We start from the raw sequence: 22,049 nt of genomic DNA, 5'->3' as shown, positions 1-22,049 counted from the left end.
AACAACACGGACAATTTTTTTTGTGTGTATGTGTGTGTGTGTGTGTGTGTGTGTGTGTGTGTGTGAGTGTGTTCTTTACATAATTATTACTGAATTTTTTTATTATTATTCTTTATTCTACTGCTATTTGACAACTACACATTTTAATTTATTAATGAAAACTCACACTTTTAAATCACATTTCTATACAGTGTCCTCCATTAATATTGGCACCCTTGGTAAATATGAGCAAAGAAGGCTGTGAAAATTTGTCTTTTGATCTTTTGTTAAAAATTTTTTTTTAAAAAAAATTCACAAAAATACTCTGCTCTCATGGATATCAAACAACTGCAAACACAACACAGGCGTATCAAAAATATCCTTGTTAAATATAGGTGTGCAACAATTATTGGCACCCCATGAATTCATATGAGAAGTATATTCCCATTGATATTTTACCTTTTATTTTTTAGCACACCTGAGTGACTAGGAACAGGGCATTGTTCAATATATACTTTTTTTTTTTTTTTTTTTTTTTTTTTAAAAGCTATATAAATTACTAACGTTTTTATGCAAGCAAATAGACAGATTACACGTAATCAGCCTCCAGAATTTTCCACTAGGTATAATCTGTAAAAATTTACAGATGCCCAGTTAAATGAGCAGATGTTCTGATGAAGTAGAGAAAGAAAAAAAATCCTTGAGGAGTTTAAAGCAGTCCTGTGTGTACTGACTCAGTCGCGTGATGGTGGTAAAGGAGGGGTGGGCTTCATCTCAATGACTTCTGCTGCATTGCTCTTGCTTTTAGGCTACAAGGAGATAACAGTTAATGAAACAGTTTAAGCACTACATTTGTATCTCTAATGCAGTGCAGGATGAGGAAACCCACCTCTTTGGTTTTACTCTTGTTTTTGCGAGGCTGTGGACACACAGACATAATGGTAAAAGTCTTTTCCAAACTCTGATGTTTAAGTTATTTGTCACCAAGACTAAAAATAGCAACTCATATATAGCAGAATAGCAACCCATACCTTGCTTTTCCTTTGGATTTCCTGGTAATCGTCATTTGATGGTCTTACCAGCGCCTGCAGATAAACACAACCAAACTGGTTTCACTACTCAACCCTCTCTGACGAGCTTCCTGTAGTTCAGTAGACCTCCACCAGAAGGTCTCTGTGTCTAAAATATACATGTGTCTGTGTATGTTCAGTGCTCAAAACAATAAACCGGAAGTGGCTGTGGTCTATAAAGGAAAATTCTTGTTTCTTATTCTTTTATAATGTTCTTGTGTGAACCGAACAAATGTTCCCTGGAAACACTGGAAAACGGTGAAAAAAGTCAAAAGAAGCCATTTTTCATTCACATTATTCATACACATAATAATAACAAGACCGAATAGTGATCTGCAGAACCTAGGCTGACTTTATTCAACTCCTGAACCAGATGTCCTGTGAAACTTTCTGACAGACTAGCTAAGTTTTAAAACAACAGTGTCTTTCCCAAATCAAGATAATGTTATTTATAGTTCAAAACCATCGTAGCCAACTAATAATATTTGATCAAATTGACTTTAGTGATAGGATCGTCACATTTCAGAGAGATCAGAGCAGTTGCTGGATGCACTGTGAGAATCTGCTACACAGCTGAGACACAGTCACAATGCTGCTACTGAAAGAAAGATGTTCTTTTAATAACGACCGAGAATGAGCGTGTAAGTATGATGGAAAACACGCGATCGACTTACGAGCTGACGTTTTTAAAATGAATGAATTAAATTAAATAAATTAACACGTCCCGTCTGAGACACATGAAGCCAGCCAACCTCATCTTTTTTTTTTTTGAACTGATGCACATACAGCATCACAGTGCAGCATAACACACTCAGACGAAAGCACTGTTCTGTCCTCTTCCACATACAGGAACTCACAGAAGCCCACGATTGGCTAGTGTCATTTTGATTGACAAGGTAGAGAAAGTATGCCAGTCTTGGCTCCTGGCCATGGATGGCTGTGGCATCGCTGGGAATCGACCCTTTTATACGTGTATTGTGCTCTGTAAAATGTCTCAATAGTGTAGGTAATTTGCCACAGAGAAGCTAATCATGGTTCAACACCATCTGGCTGTACGAGTCTTCAGTGAGCAACTACTTTCTTTATAGGCTAATGATGCAGGATGGGAATCCAAAAACAAACACAAGGCCTTATCTAATGAAAGTAATTAGACATGCTAGACCCATTTGCCATTTTCAGTTCATGTAGGAGAGTGAATTAGACATGAATTAGGCAATCAAGCCACACCCACTGGTGTCGAAAAGCCGTGGTTTGACCATAAAAAGGGACTCAGGTAAAAGACATTGCTTGAAATGTTATGGAAATGTAGCATGATGACCATGTTCTGAAGATGGCCATCATGCAATTAGATGTCATAACTACGTAGAGTTTAATAATTAAACATTTGTAAATGTTCATTAACAGCAGTCTATCACCTTAGAAACATATCTAAGACCCATGATGTTCTCTCAGCTGCTGATCGTGAGAAACCTATAGGTGCCAGGAGCTCTTTCACTCGTTTACAGAGAGAGATTTGTTCCAGTGAAAGCTCTCAGATAAAAACAAAACAAACCAAACAAAACAAAACAATATATATATATATATGTATGTATATATGTATATATATGTATATATGTATATATATGTATAAAATTTCATATATATATATGAAATTCTATACTATTAACTCTTGACAAAGTGCTTTATAATGATGATGATGATGATGATTAAAAACATATATTATTACTGTGTGTACACATAATAAAATGAAAGGTACTCAAATAATGTATTATATACTCTAAATAGTAATGATTTATATTGTATTTAGCGACTCGTATATAAACATATCCATATTGTGTTTATGTAATTTCAGAATATTGGACAAATCCAAGGAATAACCAAAAAGAATTCCTGGCTACTATTCAGTTTTAACATTGCAAATAATACTTAATTCTGTGCTCCTATTTCAGTATTTTGCTGCTACACGTTTGTGTTATTGTGCCATTACATGCATTTCCGAAAGAGAAGAAAAAAAAAAAAGCACAATATAAGTTACAGCCAAACTATACATAATAAAGTAGATTAGAAATGAATGCATTCTGTTAGACTCTAATCCTGGAATTCAGCTAATTGTCCAAATCTTGTAAGTATTAAATGTATTTTAGATCAGCTGTACAAAACGCATGAATGATTGACTGATGCACATCACACTCTGTGATATTACTCTGCACCACCACCAGCGTTTACACTGTAATATAAGATTAGGCTTGATCAGACGCTTCAAATAAGGACATTAGCTCTGTTTTGTTTTTAGCCAGATTGTTATTAGCCTTCTTAGACCATGCACCAATTTCATCTTATGCATGTACTGTTTCAAATGTTTTTGCCCCCCTCAACTATCTGTCACACACTGAATTACACTTACCTCATATTGCCCTTCTTCTTGTACTGCTTGATCCTACATTTGAAAAAAGACACGCAAAAGTTACTTATCGCAAATACAGACCAGATTATAGTAAAAGATTATAGTAAGGAATGATTATGCTTGCACAAACAGTGACACACGATTCACAGAAATGTTGCCCAACTGCACTCGGAAATACACAACACAGGAACTCACCGTGCTAGGAGACTTATCAGGTTGCACGACAAAGCTCCTCGCCTTTTCAAACTAAAAAGTCAATTAGGAGACGGTTTAGACAGAAGCACTCCGCTGGAATGAAGAAGTGTTTATCCATTGTCTACAAATAAGTCCCACCTTAAGTTTAAAGTACAGTGCAGTGAAAATGATGCAGTAGAAGAGCAGAACTGCATCTAACACGTAGCAGATAATGGGGTCACTGGGGTGTATGGCCTCTGCAAAGAAAGGGCAAAGAAAGCGATTACAGGTGGTGGAGGTACAAGAATTCCTTAATAAAGTGCTAATCTTATCTTTAAAAATACTCAAGTAGAAGTAAAGGTTCTATTGCAGCTTCAAAATTTTAAAGTGTAAATCTGCACAGTCTTACATAAAGTGTTAACGCTGAAGTAAGAGGAATAATCAATAATCAGATGAGAAAGAAGCCTATATCTCAGACTGGAAACTTTAGTGACTTTAGTTATTGAGGGGAATTTAAAGGTCTCTCAGTGAGGAACCAGGCAACATGAGCAAATATTTACTAACGCTAACTAACATAAGCGAATAGCTCTGTTTATATGTGAAAGAAAAACTGTAGTGCGGATACTCGTAAAGCTTACTTAAGCACAGTAATGAAATACCTACTAATTGTTCACTAATACGTTCCCTATATGATTATGAAAAATGAAATAATATTAATAAAAATAAAATAATAAAGGCAGAACAACAAGAAGGGCGTATGGTCTTTCCATGTTTCAAACAATACAGGTTAATTTACACTACATGGCTACTGGATACTATAGCACAATCATAAATATTAAAGGCCTAACTCATCCATGACATCTAGAACAACATTTATGTTCATCTATTACTTCTTGTAAAAAACTAAACTATGAAGATGACTTATAGTTGACGCAAAAGTTTGCATGCCTAATCGTTCTGAATGGGAAAAAAATGGAAAATGTTCCTCTATAATAATAATATAATAATATATTATTATATTATTGTACATTTATAATATTAATAACTGCGTATCAAAATCAAACAATTTTTTTCTTTTTTTTAAATAAGGAATGCTTTTACCCTCTTGGTCTCCTGAACTAATCTAAAGAAAACAGCGCATGACACCGAGCGGAGTTATAACCCATACAGTACATCAAGACGAACGTGCGAGGGTGACTATTAGAACAGGAGAACATCCACAAGTTGGTCTGATGATTAGAGGAATTTCGAGGCAGTTTTTAATTAAATTAAATTACACCTTTGTAAATGTTCATTAATAGCAGTCTATCACCTTAGCAACATAGCTAAGACCCATGACGTTCTCTCAGCTGCTGATCGTGAGAAACTTATAGGTGCCAGGAGCTCTTTCACTCGTTTATAGAGAGTGCGAAATACACAAATCTTCATCTGCACGAGAATGCGAGATTGGCGGCATTGGCTACCAGTATCTTTTAGAATACCGGTTTTTAAATGCCTTCATGGTCTTGCTCCACTGTACCTCAGTGTTGATTTGTTCCAGTGAAAGCTCTCAGATTAAAAAAAAACAAAACAAAATAAAATAAGCACAAAAAAAACAAAAAACAAAAACAGAAGTTTGCTGCTCATACCCGATACCCGGCTAAAGAATGGCGAGGCGTAATAAAATAACATTTATATATATATATATATATATATATATATATATATATATATATATATATATATATATATATATATATAATGGGACATCCAAGTTGTTAGAGAACATTTCTATCACATTCAGATCAAAAGTTTCCAAAGGAGGATTTTTTCTTAACTTTTACACTGTTTACACTGCTTGTGTTCAGTGCGATAATGTAGAAAACCGAATGAAATAAAGATCTTTCTTTGTTTCCTTCATTTTCTCCAAAGAATGTGCGATCTCCTACACTCGAAATGTAGCTATCAACGTTTAAAATGCTCTCTGTTTTTGTTTCTTGCTAATGAGGCCTCTCTGATGATAATAAGAAATATACATAGTATTGACATAAATATCGCCTTTTCTTTTCCCAGATTAACCTAAGTTTTTCTTAGCAACCAAATTATGATCGTGTGCCCACTGTGGAGAATGAAAAAGAGGGTCTGCACACATGAGATGCCGAGCTGAGCTGTATCACCAAGAGTCAAATCCATTATATGTCTGTGGCTTTGGGTCTAGAAGAATGAATTTTGGCCAGGACGAAGTATTGATCAGTGGATTTCTTATGGAATAAAGAATAAATGGCAAAAAGTGTTTGTAGAGAGAAAGTCTAATAACATTATTATGAAAATAATAGTATAATAGTAAAGAGAGCCCAAGGACCCTGGGTGCCAGGTGTGTTCCGTTCACTTGGTGTTACTATGAACTGAAGGCTGTGATCAGTCATGATTCTGCTAAGTGCATGTCTTCCTGTCAGAAACATGGCTGGAGTATTTACACGCTGTGGTGTGTACCTCGGAATGTAGTTCAGTGGTTTTGCATGAAGAGGTGAAAGATTGATGCTAATAGTTTATGCACATCACTGACTTTCACTGGCAGTGCTAATCGGGGCTTGAGGTTAGTGGTTTAAAACTGGCCGCATGCTTATCAGAAAATGACAAAACACAAGTGCATCAAAATATATTTTCTCATGCACCGTAATTAATTGAGACGACACATGCACATTAGTAACTGATTTCATTCCAGAGAATGTACTTTTACATAGTTGTTGAATGAGACGATACAGTCAAAGTATTAAAAATTGTGCTAATGTAGGTAACATTAGCACAATTCTTAATAACGTCTAAAGCAGAAATCGACAAGACACTTAACAGGAATTGTTAATGAGAGGAAAGTAAGGAAGATGAAAGCAGAGAAGCCACTTTTAACTGACACTGTTATTTGTATTACGCATAAATTTCATTAAGGTATTTTAAAATAGATTAGCATTTTGTTAGCATTTATTGTATTAAATCATAATGCACTATTATTTAGTAAAAGGGAGCAATGGGGGGAAAAAACCTGATACAGATTCAGTGTTGTAACTGATTATATTTTAAACATAATGTATGAAAACTTCTCTTGCTTGTGTTGAAAAAGAGAGACCTTAAACATCCTTAGACGTAAAATGCATTTCATAAAACTAAAGACCGACTTTCAACTAAAGACCATCATGTCAAGCATCTACAGCGCAATCAAGTCAGGATGAAGTGTTTCTTAGTTGTGTTTACCTTGTTGTAAACTATACGTCCAGAAAGTCCTGCTATATTAATAATTATTGAATAAAACATTAATACAAGACGACATTGCTCACTAATTCACGTTCCAGTATTTGAATGCGCACAAAAACACATTTAAAAATGTGCAGTATTTTATTTGGGAAAAGTTTTGCTTCTAGTGTATGCCAATGAAAAACAGTACAAGTATGTATTTCTGACAATAAGCACAAACATCATTTGCGGTGACTTTACACAGAGGCGTACGTTTCGTTAATTTGAATTCTAAAAATTCAGCTGTATTATGAGAAGTGTGGAAAACGGTGAGGGTGGAACCTGGACACAATGTGACTTAGAAGAATATAAATAAGAATATAAATAAGAATTTTATAGCTGAATCATATCATATCAATACTTCCAAGCAAAAAAGAACGTTTGTCATTTAGAGTCTACTGACATAAAGCAAACACGTTATAAACTTGAAGCACAATGATGTTATACAGCTATACCAAAATACAGATAGGAGCTTTTTAAAACATTTATTACTAAAAACCTGTCCATGTACATACTAACACTTAACTCTAGGGCAATGGTCTCTTCATGAAGACAAAACCATCTCAGATAGGATTGGAAATAACTAACTACATTATGGATTTTGTTCTCCAAACTATGACTGAGACATTTATAATGAATGCACCGATAATAATAATAATAATAATAATAAAATGCCTTTAAGTTTTTGCACACAAACAGTGTAATAATTAAAAATCTATAGAAAATAAATGATTAAATAAACAGCTTAAAAGATTCGCAAGAATGGTATGTTGTCGTTATATTGAAACACTGAATGCAGTACGTTGACGACTAGCAAAATGATTCGATGAGACCAAAAATGCCTGTAGCTTTACCAGTCAAACATTCCCTGTGTGATGATTTCAGTTTTACAAACGCAGTCTGGCTGTTTAATTTAAACTTTAACTTTAACTTAAACTTAAACTTTAACTTTAACTTTAACTTTAACTTTAACTTAAACTTTAACGGTAACTTTCCTGACTACAGTGTGAGCGTTGACAAAATTGATGCAAACAATAAAAGTAACAAAGAGACACAATATAAAAGCTAAAAACCACATCTGAGAATATGAATCTATACTATCAGTGAAACAGGTGGAAAAAACAACAACATGAGTGCAAGTGTTGAAATGGAACAAATTTGTGTTGCGCACAGCCTTTCTTTATCGCCGGCTGAGTGGAAAAACCTCGACAGTTATTTCTAATTCTCTGAGATGTAGAAACCCAAAATGTGTGTATGTACTGCAAAATCTGTCAGACATTTAGATTCCGTCCATTCATGATAATTATCGAATGGAGATAATGATGTCCAGTGATGAAACTATGAATTAATGAGCCCTGGCCTGTATGACTTTGAGACACAGTTATTGTTAATGGTATAAATAAAATAAAACATGGAGAGCAGAACACAATCTCACCTGCAGAGGAAAGCAGTAAGGCCAAGCACAGCAGGGCGTCCTTCTTGAACACTGCCATTACATTCCCTGACACTCCAGAATGTGTTTGGAAGTCTTGAATTCTCGTTGCTGAGCTTTACTGAAGGGTTGCGAAGCACTCTACTTTGCACATTTGTCTGTGTACAGAAGCCCCTTTGCTAACAGGAAATGGCCCCAGGGCTCAGATCTGCCTGGTGATCTGAAAGCTTCACTCTCAGCATCTTCTGTCCTCTCATCTCAGCACCTTTCACACCAGCACATCCTGTTTATTTATAGACCACCATACACGCAAAAGCTGTATGGCTCTCTGAGAGGTATTGTGTTAAGTCATTTAAAAGCGGTATGTAAAGTATCTTGACATCACTAATGTATACATTTTGTTGTAGCCTATGATCAGCACATGATCAGAGAGCACTAAATGCTAAAAGAAACTAACTTAAATTAGTTTGGTGTGAGTTTTTTAAGGAAATCGGTAGGTCAGTTGTTCTAAGCTTAGGTCTTCTTTTGGCTGTTTTATTTGGTTGTCTCTTCAGGAAATCCCAAAAAGTGCCACTTTATTATTATTATTATTATTATTATTATTATTATTATTATTATCAGAAAGTGGTCTATTAGTTAACATGGTACTTGCAAATTTTCTTTAAAGCCATACTAAAATTTATCTGTAACATTGAATGCGTAAAAAAAAAAATTATGGAAATATTGTTTTTCTACTGAGACAATGATGCGCAAGACATTTAAAAAAAAAAATAAAGAAGACTTCTTTGCCTAAAAATATTCTTCAACTCAATTGTATTGTTTTAAGGAAGCAGAAATCTGGATGTAGATGTGACCATGTGCTGTAAATGTAAATGTAAATGTAAATATCCCAACAAGGTTGGACAGTAAGTGCCATTGTGCTGTTTTCTGAGTATAACACACCACCCTGTGGTAAAAAAGCACGAGTGCATATTAATCCAGTTTACATCTTGACAACAGCCACATTCACCACTCAAAATTTAACAACAAATACAGTTGAATTTCAGTTGGCTTTTTTGACAGTATTTGACAGTTGTTTCCTGTGAGTGATAAACGGGAATTAATAAGATGCCTTTACTTTCCGATACTTCATACAAGCATGCAGGTTGGTGTAAGGAAGGAGAAAGGGTCAGGAATGAAACAACAGCACCAATCTGCATTTAAAAACCAACATGCTTCATTCCTGTACAATGCAACAGGCTAGGAAATATTCACGGTTGCTTGTTAAATGATATGCAATAAATACACGCGTTAAAGTGTTACCAGATGTCCGTGCTGCTTCCAAGGATGATATAGACGTGAATCCTTTCAGACTGACCAGATAAACCAAATACCGTACAGTACCGTCTGGGAAACGTGTTCATGTGAGTAACAATCTTACAGAGCTCATCTGACAAGAAGAGCAATTCAGATTCTCCCATTTGTCAAACTGTCATGAGGTGCTCTTAATAGTTAAATCATATTTAAATGCTTTAGCTAGCAAACACCAATGTTTTACAGGTGTTCCCATTTCTTTTAGCGTCAGAAGAACAGTGTTTGGAAGTAATGTTGAGATGAAGAGTTTTCTCAGATAGCCTGTTGATTGGCTGTGCTCTTCAGGGGGACGGTGTGCTACCTCACAGGCCGAGCAGTCACTTAGCTAATATTTGGAACACTTTTCTCCATTCTACTCCAGCAGGGGTGATGGGCTGAAAGATTATATGGCATGGTCCTGTGAAGGGCATTAGGAGGTTCTTCCTAAAACCTTTGGCACCTTCTTGTAAATTGTTCATGTCATCTGATAAAGCTTCATGCCTCTGTGTTTTGTTCTCAGTCATGTGAGTCATCCTGTTGAATAGGTTCATACCAGTATGGCTAGAAGTGGTTTACCATTTATGATGGCAGCAGAGGTGCAATAAATGGGATTTGGTATGTAATGTGGCCAAGGCAGGGATGATTCCACATGCCTTCAGTAGACATGGGGCCCACAGGGACCTTGGGGGGGTTTGTTCCCTAAGGTACAAAAAATTCCTGGGCCGAGATCTTTGTTTTTTTTTGTTCCCTAAGTTCCCCATGTCTACTCAAGGCATTAACTTGTCAGGGATGCATCCACTGATAAAGTGTTTCAGACATAAACCAAGCCTGACTGTTAGATCTGAAAAGCAGTAGTGTGTGTTCCAACAAGTTTATCTTCAAATTTCAGCAGACACTAAAAGCCTAGAAAACAGCACTGAAATAAAGTTGGTTTGATGTTGGACGTTCGATATTCGTGGAAATCCGGAAATTAAGGGACCTTCAATAGCTTTAAATAATGGTATATTTTGTGTATGGGCCCATTCTGCAGTGAAATTCCTGTCTAATTTACATATGATTTAATAGCTTATTTTGATAAATATCAAAAATCTAAAAGGTGTGCGTCATACCTGACACCTAGATGAACACTTTCCAGTTGGTTGTGTGACTGTACATCATTCCCTTCAAATGCTATTGAACTTTAAATGATGGTATATTTTGTGTATGGGCCCATGCAGTAATAAAATACATGACAATGTTTATATATGATTTAATAGTTTATTTTGTTAAATATCACAAATCTAAGAGGTGTGCATTATAGCTGACACCTAGATGAAAACTTTACAGTTGGTTATATCAGTGGTTCCCGAACTTTTCCAGGGCAAGGCCCCCCAAATGGCATTAACATTTGACCGAGGCCCCCCTTTTGCAAGATGTTTTTAAAACACATTAAAAATACAGACTTCTGAATATATCCCCCCCCCTTTTTTTTTTATTAATAATTACATCTTACATCTTTATATTACATTAGGAATTGATTGTGTGTGTGTGTGTGTGTGTGTGTGTGTGTGTGTGTGTGTGTGGTTGTCTGAGAGTGACAAAGAGAAAATCATGTATTTATTTATTTTTCACACCAAATTGTCGAGGCCCCCCTGGCGCCCCCTGGCGGCCCCCACTTTGAAAACCACTTGGTTATATGACTGTAAGTCATTCCCTTCAAAAACTATTGAAGTTAAAAACGTGTAAAACAATGTCGTCTGTAACTTTAGAGACGGTCCCTTAATTTCCACATATCCGCGAATATCGAACATCCAACATCAACTTCATTCCAGTGCAAATAGGTTTACTAAAACAGGGTTTAAGCATTGCTAGCTGCAGTGGACAAATCCTATTCACAACCCCTGCCCTTTAAATCGTGTCTTGTTCAATCTACATTGTAAATCCTGAGCTGGGCAATCAGCTGGGAAAAGGGCTGATTGTTATTAACCTATTTAGTATCGCCCAGTCGCGATTGAGAAGATCTGCGCATGCGCGTGGTGCTGGTCTAAAAGGACCTCTTCTCAGTATACACGCGCGCTGCATATGGCAGGAAATAACGGCTTCTGTGCCCTGTCTAGTGGACTATATGACTAGTGGTTTGGTATTTAGGACACAGCCCATGTGTGACGCTCAGGCACGTGTCTGGGTTCTTTCTTCCTGGTGCGTTTAGGAGACCAGAGTCTCGGGCGTGAGACAAAAACAACCGGCACGCGCGTGTTTACCCGAACCAGGTCTAGCGCTAAAAGAAATAAACTAATGAGGAAAAACTTCTACAGCCGGCCTTTAAACTGTAGAATTGATTGTATTCTTATTAGGGAACGCGTGTTAGTTGGTTACAGGGCGAATCCTAGCTGAATATAGTTGTCTCTTGGAGCGGTTTGTTTTGATTTATGCTAGTCACTCGACCGGAAACATGAAACCTCACACCGGAAATCACGCTCTGCCTTCTGGACTAACTCTGCTGCTGCTGCTGGGTATGTTCTATAATAACCTTTATCACTGTAGTAATAAGAAGAAATCAATTTATTGTTAAATGTAATACGTTTATTATTATATTAAGGAGTTTATAGACCTTCAAGCCTCGTGTAATATTATATTTAGTAGGCCCCCTGTTTGCAGCCTCACTTTCATAACAAGACTACTACTACTAATATTTATTATTATAGTAATAGTAATGAATAATAGTATGCTTTATTATTATTATTATTATTATTATTATTATAGTAATAATAATACTAAAAGTGTACTATTATTTGTAACTATTACCAATAGTATTATTATTGATGATTATTAATGTGATAAAAGCAATAAGTTCTTTCATCTGGGACAATTTCATCCATTTCATTTCTTAGACTTTACCATTCCTATGTGCCTGAAGAGAAAATTCTCTCTCACGTTAAACCGACTAGTCCGTTACTTGACTCCTCGCCCTGCTGTCTGTGTTGTCCGCTCTAAAAGTAAACAAGCCCTGTGTGTTAGATGTACTCGGTATCACAAAGGAAATGATGTCATCATGAACGACTGGATTATGTCGTTACAGCTGTAACACTACGCCCGAGTTTGTCCAGCGAGGTGTTGTCCACCACTTCGGCTCCGACCCCCCCCTCACCTCCCAGTATCCCCGAGAGCGGGTCGTACAACGTCACCAACAATGGCACCACGTGCTTGTTGGCCCGCATGGGACTGCAGCTCAACATTACTTACACCTCTCGCTCACAGGGCAAGGTATTCACACACTCTGAACCTCACACTGACACAGAACAGTGTCGAACTGCACAAATCTACCCTGGAGCAAAGGTTTGCCAGGCTGCTTTATTGTTGTTGTTCTGATCCAAAACACCGCAGGAAAGCAAAAAGACACATGAAGCAGGTGCAGACTGTGTACAGCCTTCTTTTTACTTCCATTTTAGTGTGGATAACACTATTGTGTAATCAAACTGACTGGCTGACACACAACTTATCTTTATAATGTGAGAATTAGCAGTGGAGTTGCTTTTCTGGCTTTATTTCCTGTGCTTTTGTTCAGGTAAGCATTCCAGTAACTACAGTTTGGCCAGAGAGAATGAAATGTTGTTGGCCTTGTGAACTGACAGTTACTCTGTATAACTGATGCATGACTTTTCACAATTTGCATGTTATGTGCCCAGGACCCGTGTGTTAATTGTGATATGTTCCGATTCCTCTTGTTCCTGAAGGTTGTTCGAAATATCATAAACCTGCAACCAAAGGTGACCAATACCTCTGGTTCCTGCGAGGCCGAAACTGCAAAGCTCGCACTCACGGAAGGGAACACATCCCTGACGTTCTTCTTCCTTTTGGTCAGTTAATTTCCCAACTCTTTCTCACCCCATTAGTAACCCCACATCTGCACTTGTCATCTAGAGTATATATTCTTATGTGAGCACTCTTATTCCTCACTCAGTCCAATGGCATTTCAAATATTACTTGTTCCCCTCCAGAATTCCACAACTAACAAGTATCACCTTGATGGACTGGCACTCTCCATCAACTTGCCAGACTTGCCTCGTAAGTTGTTATGAAATGACTGAATGAAATCGGTATATTTAAGGTTGAATCGTTTGAAAGTTATTGAATTGAACGGTCTTTCTCTCCTCTCAGAGCCCATGGACGTCCGTAACAATAGTCTAGGCTACCTTCAGGGAACTCTGGGCTACTCGTACATGTGCCGTCAAGAGCAGATCTTGACCGTTGGGCAGAATTTCTCCCTGAACACGTTCCATCTACAGGTGCAGCCTTTCGGTGTCATTGGAAATGAGTTTGGAGCAGGTAGTCTTATTGGAATTCCTCTTCTTTTTCTGTTGTTTAGTCCCATTTGGTGCTCACTTTTACAAAAACACTTTGACTACCTCTTACATGTATGCCTTTTCCACTCTCTTTGATTCTTTCCTACTCAGCCGAGGAATGTGGGCTCGATAAAGATGACCTGCTGATCCCTATCGCTGTAGGTGCTGCCCTTGCAGGCCTTGTGTTAGTTGTGCTCTTGGCCTACCTGATTGGCAGGAGGAGAAGCCATGCTGGCTACCAGACGATCTAAACCTGCTCACGGAAGCTTTCGAGCCAGAATATGCAGCCACCACTAATCAGTCGAGCCCTGCCCTTTGCTGTTCTCATGCTGCCATTATGCCCATTGCCTGAGGTGATCCTCTGCCTTCTGGACTTTAAGTTGTATCATAACTGGAAAATAGTTTAAGAATGTTTAATTTTGCACCACTCTGGGCATTTTTTTTGGAGTGGGTGATAATTAGTATTACTGAAAGGCCTAGGTCTCAGATAAAGCACAGACTATTGCTAAAACTGATAAGTGTTTCCCTTCATGGTGTGTATAACGAAAGGCTAGAGTTAATTGAAACTGCATCCCAGTAAGAGCCTCAGCTCTGTACATGACAATAATTGAGCTCAATATTCCAAGTAGGCACATTACTTAGGGGAAAATAGCTGCTATAAATTAGTTTTTCATCACCTATAGAAGGGAGTACTTAACACTTCCCCTGCCACTGACATGATTCAGACCGTACCTCAGGATGGCAAGGATGCCATGTTGCTGGACTCCAGAAACAGAATTGGTAGACTTGCACTGAAGTCCGTCTGTACGATTATTTTCTTTCTTTAAGGTGCTGTAACGGTGTGGAATTGCACAGGTAGCCTTGAGTAATCCATACTGTATGTAAGTTGATATCAAGGCTGTATTCGCTGCACTGAGGCCTTTCTCAATACCTCTCAGACCCCATCATCCTCCATTGGAAGGTGCTTCATGCAAGAGTACATGTTCAAGTTCATATTCTTTCCAACCTATTATTATTATTTATAAATCTTACAAGAATATATCTGTAGCATGGAGGAGTTCGTATGAAAAACACGGTGATGGTTGGCTTAGCAAGGACGTTTAATTGCTTTATTTTCCTCACGATCACTAGTCATAGCTCACACGTTATTAGCAAACCGTAAACCATTTAGTGTCAAACATTAAGACCGCTTCCCTCCACCCAGCATGCTTTGGAATGCAAGAAATCAGTGGCCACTCAACTGGTAAACTTCTTATATATTTAATATTGCACAATAAAGTCCCACTCACGGTATGAAGACTAATCGATATCCTTTTCATACTGTGAATGTGACGTTTTGATGTGAAGTATTATGATCATCCTGCGTCTGGGACTAAGCAGCATTTAAAGCTTGAGAGACGGAGAGAGCGAGTGTTGATATAATGAACTGTTAAATACAGTGCACTGAACATGAATATGTTACCTGCTTCTGCTGATGTGTTTATAGTGTTCTTATTTGCAACTTGGCCTTAGTGTGAAATGCTCTGGAGTAATGTGTGTTGAACGAGAATGATGTTAAAATTCATATCTATCAGGTGTTGCATAACAGTAGAGAATGTGTCCATTTATAAATGCAATGACAAATAAAAGGGAAAAAAAGTGGTTGGTTGGTGTAATTGCATTTCTTTATCACGTATAGTGCGTTACATAAGTGTTCACAAAATCACCCGTGATATTTAAGGGGGAATCAGTATAGTCTACAAAGTTATTTACGAATAGAAAATGTTAAGTTGTGTTTGCAGAAGTTTTCACCCAGGTTTCTGTGAAACCCTTAAATTAGTTGTGGTGCAACCGGCTGCCGTTAGAAGTCACTTAATTAGTTGAACATGTACAAGAGTCCACCCTTGTGTGTTTTAAAATCGCAAACTTTGAACATCCTGGGGAGCACGGTTAAGTCCGTTATCAAAAGCTGTAAAGAGAGAAGAGAAATTGTTCACAGGACCATAGCATGAACACTCCACAAAGCTGGGTTGTGTGGAAGAGGTGTCGAATGAATGAATTTGGAGGGGTTTTTTTTCCCCCCAAGACACTCAGATGGAGATTGAGCAAACACGAGGAAAAAAAACATGGGGTACTCTGGTCTGATTATAGCAAAAGTGCTGCGTTTGTCAGAAACCCAACGCTGAGAACATCTGAGAACATCGTCCTCGCAGTGAAGCACGATGGTGGTAGCATCATGTTGACTGTTACTCTTGGCCTCTTGGGTGCTTCTCTGATTAATGCCCTCCTTTGGTCACTGACCAACACTGGTTCATGAGGTTGTGCCATATTCTTTCTATTTTTGCAAAAAAAAAAAAAAAACATCTAATGGTGCTCTGTGGCATGTTCAAAGTTTGGGATTTTTTTTTTTTTATAACTAAACTAATAATTGATTATTTTCTAGAACATCGTCCCAGACTTGTTGTAATAGCTTGTATAGTCTTCATGATGCTGTTCATTTTGGTACGGTCTCGAACGCATTCGAGGGCATTCCGGGACCACGTGACGCTTTCATTGCACACAGGTAGACTTTATTCAACTAATTACGGGATGTTTGATGGTAACTGGTTTCACCGGGAACAAATTTTGGGGTTTCACAACGATGAGGGTAAGTACTTATGCAATCGCAACAAATAAAATAAAAAAAAAAAGTAAAGAAAATAATATTTTTATTTGTAAATAATTTTGCAAAGTCTATATTTTTTTTTCTTCAGTATTCTGGTTAATTGTGTTGATTTATGACATATAATCCCAATGAAGTCAACTTTTACTTACAGGTTATAACACTACAAAATGTGGAAAAGTAGACGGGGGAGGGGGTACTTATACAAGCCAGGGTATATAAAGATATAAAATCACAGTGGTAATCATTGTTCATAGTGAGAAGTACATTCTTACATTTTTTTTTTGAAACAGAAATATGATATAAAAATAAAGGAAAAAAGTTGAATGACCTGTGAGATTTCTCGTGTTGAATTCGGTCCAACACGCTATCCGCATTCACACTGTCACTTGTGCAGGGAATGCAGAATATCATCACCATTATCGTCCAGAATCCTGAGCTTGTATGCGTTCTCGACATGTTTCTCGGAGTTTAGTGATGGTTGCCATGGAGAGACTCCCAGGCTCCGTAAAGATGTTCTGAGAGTGAGAAAGTCGCTTTGAGACTACTAATTAAATGCACGGCCAAGGAAAAGTTGACCTGTACCATTCAGAACTTTAAACAGATCATCAGCCTAAATGTTACACAAGAAAACTGTTAGTTTGGTTTTTAGAATGATCATGGAGGCTACCTGCATGAATGTGTGACAGTTCTCCACAAACTCCCCATGTGTGATCTGTTTGAAACGCTCACAGATGTCTGGAAGATTTTGCGCCTGCAGAATTAGGTTCTGGTTTTGACGAATCAACGTGAGGGCCACACGGAATAGGATCTTAGAACCCTCATAGAACAGGCAATCCCATATTCTCAGCACTGTCTGGTGAGATATACCACAGTGTCCACAGGTATATTGATGGACTCTTTCAATGCTGGTTGTATAAGACGAATATTTACTTTCTGCTAATTTGAAAGTTCAGAATATATATACAGAACTTTCCTTACCTCCATGGGAAGAACGTCAATGTAAAGGCAAATAAACCACCTTGAGACCACCAGGCACCACATCACATTGTGTTGATTCATGGCCTGCCACACTGCAGGCACCTTAGTCTTTACCAGCTCTCCAAGAACGTCCTGGTCCGTCTTTAGACCCAGCATGCCCGGGGTGTAGTAATCTGGGTTACAGACGGTAGTATTTTGCATTTCTATCTAATCTTGGAGGAATATTACAATGCTTTGAACTTGTGCAATTACAGATGATAAAGTATCTCAACACATTTTCCTGCACTGAGAAAAGAACGAAAAGAACAAGTTAATGAAATGTAATAAAATCAGAATTTACATTATGTAAATGTTTTACAGATGACTGCTTTTAGACTTGATTTAAAATTGAGTTTTGGGTAGAAATCTTTTGGGTCTTTTCGAAATACAGACAAATGTGTGGCAATTGTCTTTAGAATTAACTTACTACAGATGTGAACACTGTTGTGTTCCATTAACTCTTTTTATTTTTCTTTCTTTCTTTTTTTTAAACCAAAGGCCAAAAAATGGAATTTCCAGCTGTTTTGGGGGTGCCCGTGCTCAGTATTGAATTTATTTGTGATGTCACACCACAGTAGTGGTTAATGGCGCTTACACCATGGTCTGTCGATTACTCGATTCTGATTGGCTGGAAGGTGTGTGTTAAAACCATATAATGCACAGGTAGTTCCAGCCAGTTTAATCACAGTTCTAAATGTATGCGCTGTCTAGAAACAACTGTAACCATAGTAACATACAGTTACTGTTCAATACAGTAGTTAAACTAACAGCTGCATTATTAGTAGAGACCCGGCACAGACACAGGTGATTCTCTCTCTCTCTCTCTCTCATAACTTTTTATTGTAATCCATTCACATAATTCTAATCTTATCACACTACTTTAACTCTGTGTACGATTTAAAGCGGGCAGAATTCTAGGTCTAAATAATCCGCGGTAAATCATACATAACATTTTTATCCTTTCAGTCCAATTTTGCACTGCAAACATCAATAACAGCTTTACTTTATCACTGCTGGCAAGTGACCACAGTATAAGCGAGATCATCCACAGCTAGGTGTGCATTACGCAATTTTAACGCACTCTGCAGAGACAACCACTCAACGTAAAGTGGTGTAATGCACACCTAGCCTTGGATTATCCCTTACGTATGGACATAGACACCGAGGGCTTTAAGAATTTGCAGTGTTTCCATAAATATTTCTTTTTACATAGCCTACTCGGTTTAAATGTCATTTTATTGTGGCGCCGGTATATGGGGATTTATTATCAAAAAAAAGTTGTAGTCGCGCAGTCCGTTTTTAAATCTCTGTACCAGTGTTATTGTGTAGAAGGGTGAATTGTTCGCCCAGCAGGGGGCTCACAGTCGCCCGGCTCACCAGCAGCTAAACACAGAGTCAGGATACTCTACACACAGAAACCCAACAGTGTCCTGACTAACTAGAACAGACTTGCTGCAATAAAATAATTCATTTGTTTGCACTGATTATAAAATAACCGATAAGTCGATTTCCATTCTGCTGGTGGACTGGAACACCAGTGTACTGTGAGAAAGGTTTATTGGTTTAAGGGATCCAAAAAAAAAAAAAAAAAAAAAAAAAAGACTGACCAGGTAAGATTCTACCCAGCAAAGCATCCATTAACCAGAAGGACTTTTCTTCATCTTTAGTTATGATAAGCAGGTATCCTGCGATAAAGTTCATTCCCTTGAAAACAGGAAAAAACAGTGAATTGACACTACAAACATTTGCAGTGGAGCAAGTTTAGCCAAATTATTGACTGAGCAAATACTGCTAAAGCTGACAGCTTACTGAATACACGACTAGACGCCTATTAAGGATGAGGTAAATACTTTGTTAAATACAACTAATAAGAAAAGTAAGCACAAGGAATATCTATACTGTGGTAACAAATCTAACAATGAATTAGTGTAATAGCATTGTACCTGACAGTATCCGACATCCTTGTTATGGTGTCCGTATGCCACAAGAACATTATACAGAGCCTTCAGTAAACAAGGCTCTGAGGAGTCGTGGAACTGAATGTTGTCTGGGAAGGTTCTGTGCAAGTCTGGCAGGTGATATGAACGTGTCAGGGCTGGCTTCAAATAAACTGATTCAAATTCTTGGCTGATTAACAACATTACACGTCGGAAGGAGAACAGGTTGCGACTGACCTGTGCGTATAGTCTCTTCCAGCGTGGGGTCGTGGTGAACCTTCAGGAGAGACTGGTAATAACCAGAGTTCATCTGCAGATGATGCTGGGCTCCACTGGCAGCCATCCAGACAAGAGTACGGTGTTTGCTGGGGACGCCTTTCCTCACATACCTCTTCACTGCCAATAATGAACATGCAGTGACTCCGTAACGAGAGTATACGAGTATATCATGAGAGAATAATGTGTATATGTGGCAGTTAAAAAGAAAATTGTGTGGCAATAAAATAAAGCTCGGTGTGGGGGTCCGCCAAGCCTACCTTTCAGATTCTTATCCACTTTAGTGTTTTCTTTTAAAAGCCTGGACCATTTTTCTGATCTTCTGGCAAGCACTGGTAAATACTCAGACATCATTTCCTCATAGGATTCGTGGTTAAACTCTTCAGAATACTCAAATCCATACTTGTCTACTCTACAGATAAGAAAAATCAGAGGTACCAGGTATTTTGACACCTATTGTTTTAGTCAGTGATTGAAGAGAAAAACATTTAGATTATGCAAAATCATTTATTTATTTATTATTTATATTACATTCTTATATATAGGCCAAAACTGAAGTAGATATAACAAAGAGAAATGCAAAGGGGGAAGGATTATCACAAAAAAAGAGAAGTAATGGCAAAAAAAAGGAGAAAGAAGAGACTCACAATTCTTCAGTTGCACTCATTTTTCTCTTTTTCTTTCTTTCTCTCTCTGTCTGTCTGTCTGTCTGTCTGTCTCTCTCTCTCTCTCTCTCTCTCTCTCTCTCTCACACACACACACACCCCATTACAGACGTACATTTGCTTCATTGGGGGTATTTCAAATGCACAAAAAGTAAATTTGTACTTTTTCATGTTCAGCAGTGAAAATAAGCACAGCACATAAAGTTTCATGCTGGAAAAGAAAAATGTTTATGATGATTCCCCTTGAAATAATAATAAAAAAAATTACAAAATGTGTCATCTTGACAAAAACAGGATGCAAGGGTTAATGAAGACGATTTGACAGGTCTAACAAAAATGAAGGTTAGAAATACCCCGGATTATCCTTATCTAGGACAAATGAATAGAAAACTTGAAGTCAATGTACACCATTTATCTCTCACTCCAATAATAATAATAATAATAATAATAATAATAATAATAACTCCAAGAATAATGCTGATTCGAAATATACTGAAATACTGTATAAGGTGTTCTCTGACATGAGTCAGGTGTAATCATTTCAATAATTGACGTGTATTAATAATTAATTATTTACAATAGTAACACGTGTGATACTATTTAGATATTGCTATGCCTACTACAAGAACATCTCAGATGTCAAGCTTTTATTTAATCCCAATATAATCTCTGAAAGGGGCGACACTCGAGCGATGGCTACCCATGATCACCTGACACACACGTGATGATAATAACGACTCTTACCGCCCAAAAGACTATAAACACGAAAGATCAAATCAAATATCTAAATAATCAATCACCCTACCTCGAGTTTCCGTTGGAAATGCAACCTTCAGTAGACTCACAGTCCTCCGGGAGATTCATCTCCGTTCACTGTCACCAAAGTTCACTCTTTTCACGCTCGAGCACTTCATCATAATAAAACTTTACCTGGTATATAATTACACAAACCCCGCCCATTATGCAAATGAGCAAACGCACAGGCGTCTCACATTGGACAGGCTCTAGATAGGGACATCATTTAGCAGTTTGTGGAGTGCACATATTTATGGAAGCATATTCAGTCTTTTAAAAAAAAATCTTAAATCATCTAAAAAGCTCTTAAAAGCAGGTTTTACAGTAGATCACATGCGAGTGATTTTAGTGTTTTAATGTGAAGGAGAACTAACAGAAGGGACAGTTTGTGCCAGTAGATGGCGCTATAAACCTACTAAACCTTATGTAAAGCATAAACGTGAATGATTGATTGATTGATTTATATCTAGCATTTCTGTGTTTATTCTATTTCTGTTTGCAGTAATTTATACATTTAATTACACTCTACGACAGGCCAGTTTCCTGCTCCTCATCACGCTGCGTCGGACCAGAAACATGGTGGTTTTGAGCCTAATTTTAAACGTTTCGTTTCTATATAAACACGTCGCACATCCAGTCTCTCACATGTCTGTACCAGCTTCTGAGGTCGTGTATTCAAAACGACTACATTCCAGCACAGACCATACTGACAGGAATGACAATTTTAGGAATTAC

At 37.5% G+C, this 22,049-nt stretch overlaps 3 protein-coding genes across 3 annotated transcripts; 1 reads left to right on the top strand and 2 right to left on the bottom strand.

Moving 5' to 3' along the window:
• Positions 1 to 285: 285 nt before the first annotated feature.
• On the bottom strand, positions 286 to 8,797 carry cd247l (CD247 antigen like). The gene is made up of 7 exons (XM_053627753.1): positions 8,330 to 8,797; positions 3,787 to 3,884; positions 3,649 to 3,699; positions 3,454 to 3,486; positions 1,011 to 1,064; positions 869 to 898; positions 286 to 788 (listed from the first exon to the last, which is right to left on the bottom strand). The coding sequence occupies exons 1-7, from the start codon at positions 8,385 to 8,387 to the stop codon at positions 714 to 716; spliced, it is 399 nt and encodes a 132-aa protein (XP_053483728.1). The 5' UTR covers positions 8,388 to 8,797; the 3' UTR covers positions 286 to 713.
• Positions 8,798 to 11,344: 2,547 nt separating this feature from the next.
• On the top strand, positions 11,345 to 15,621 carry lamp1b (lysosomal associated membrane protein 1b). Its single transcript, XM_053627743.1, has 6 exons — positions 11,345 to 12,150; positions 12,717 to 12,901; positions 13,372 to 13,494; positions 13,636 to 13,702; positions 13,796 to 13,963; positions 14,092 to 15,621. The coding sequence occupies exons 1-6, from the start codon at positions 12,090 to 12,092 to the stop codon at positions 14,229 to 14,231; spliced, it is 744 nt and encodes a 247-aa protein (XP_053483718.1). The 5' UTR covers positions 11,345 to 12,089; the 3' UTR covers positions 14,232 to 15,621.
• Positions 15,622 to 16,806: 1,185 nt separating this feature from the next.
• grtp1b (growth hormone regulated TBC protein 1b) lies at positions 16,807 to 22,032 on the bottom strand. The gene is made up of 8 exons (XM_053627742.1): positions 21,325 to 22,032; positions 20,115 to 20,266; positions 19,816 to 19,974; positions 19,585 to 19,709; positions 19,249 to 19,345; positions 17,603 to 17,775; positions 17,292 to 17,477; positions 16,807 to 17,139 (listed from the first exon to the last, which is right to left on the bottom strand). The coding sequence occupies exons 1-8, from the start codon at positions 21,381 to 21,383 to the stop codon at positions 17,041 to 17,043; spliced, it is 1,050 nt and encodes a 349-aa protein (XP_053483717.1). The 5' UTR covers positions 21,384 to 22,032; the 3' UTR covers positions 16,807 to 17,040.
• Positions 22,033 to 22,049: the final 17 nt, after the last annotated feature.

Source organism: Ictalurus furcatus, chromosome 6 (genome assembly GCF_023375685.1).
Source record: "Ictalurus furcatus strain D&B chromosome 6, Billie_1.0, whole genome shotgun sequence".
Taxonomy (NCBI): Eukaryota; Metazoa; Chordata; class Actinopteri; order Siluriformes; family Ictaluridae; genus Ictalurus; species Ictalurus furcatus.
Note: the sequence above shows the minus strand (reverse complement) of the source record. Positions and strands in the feature narration are given on the sequence as shown.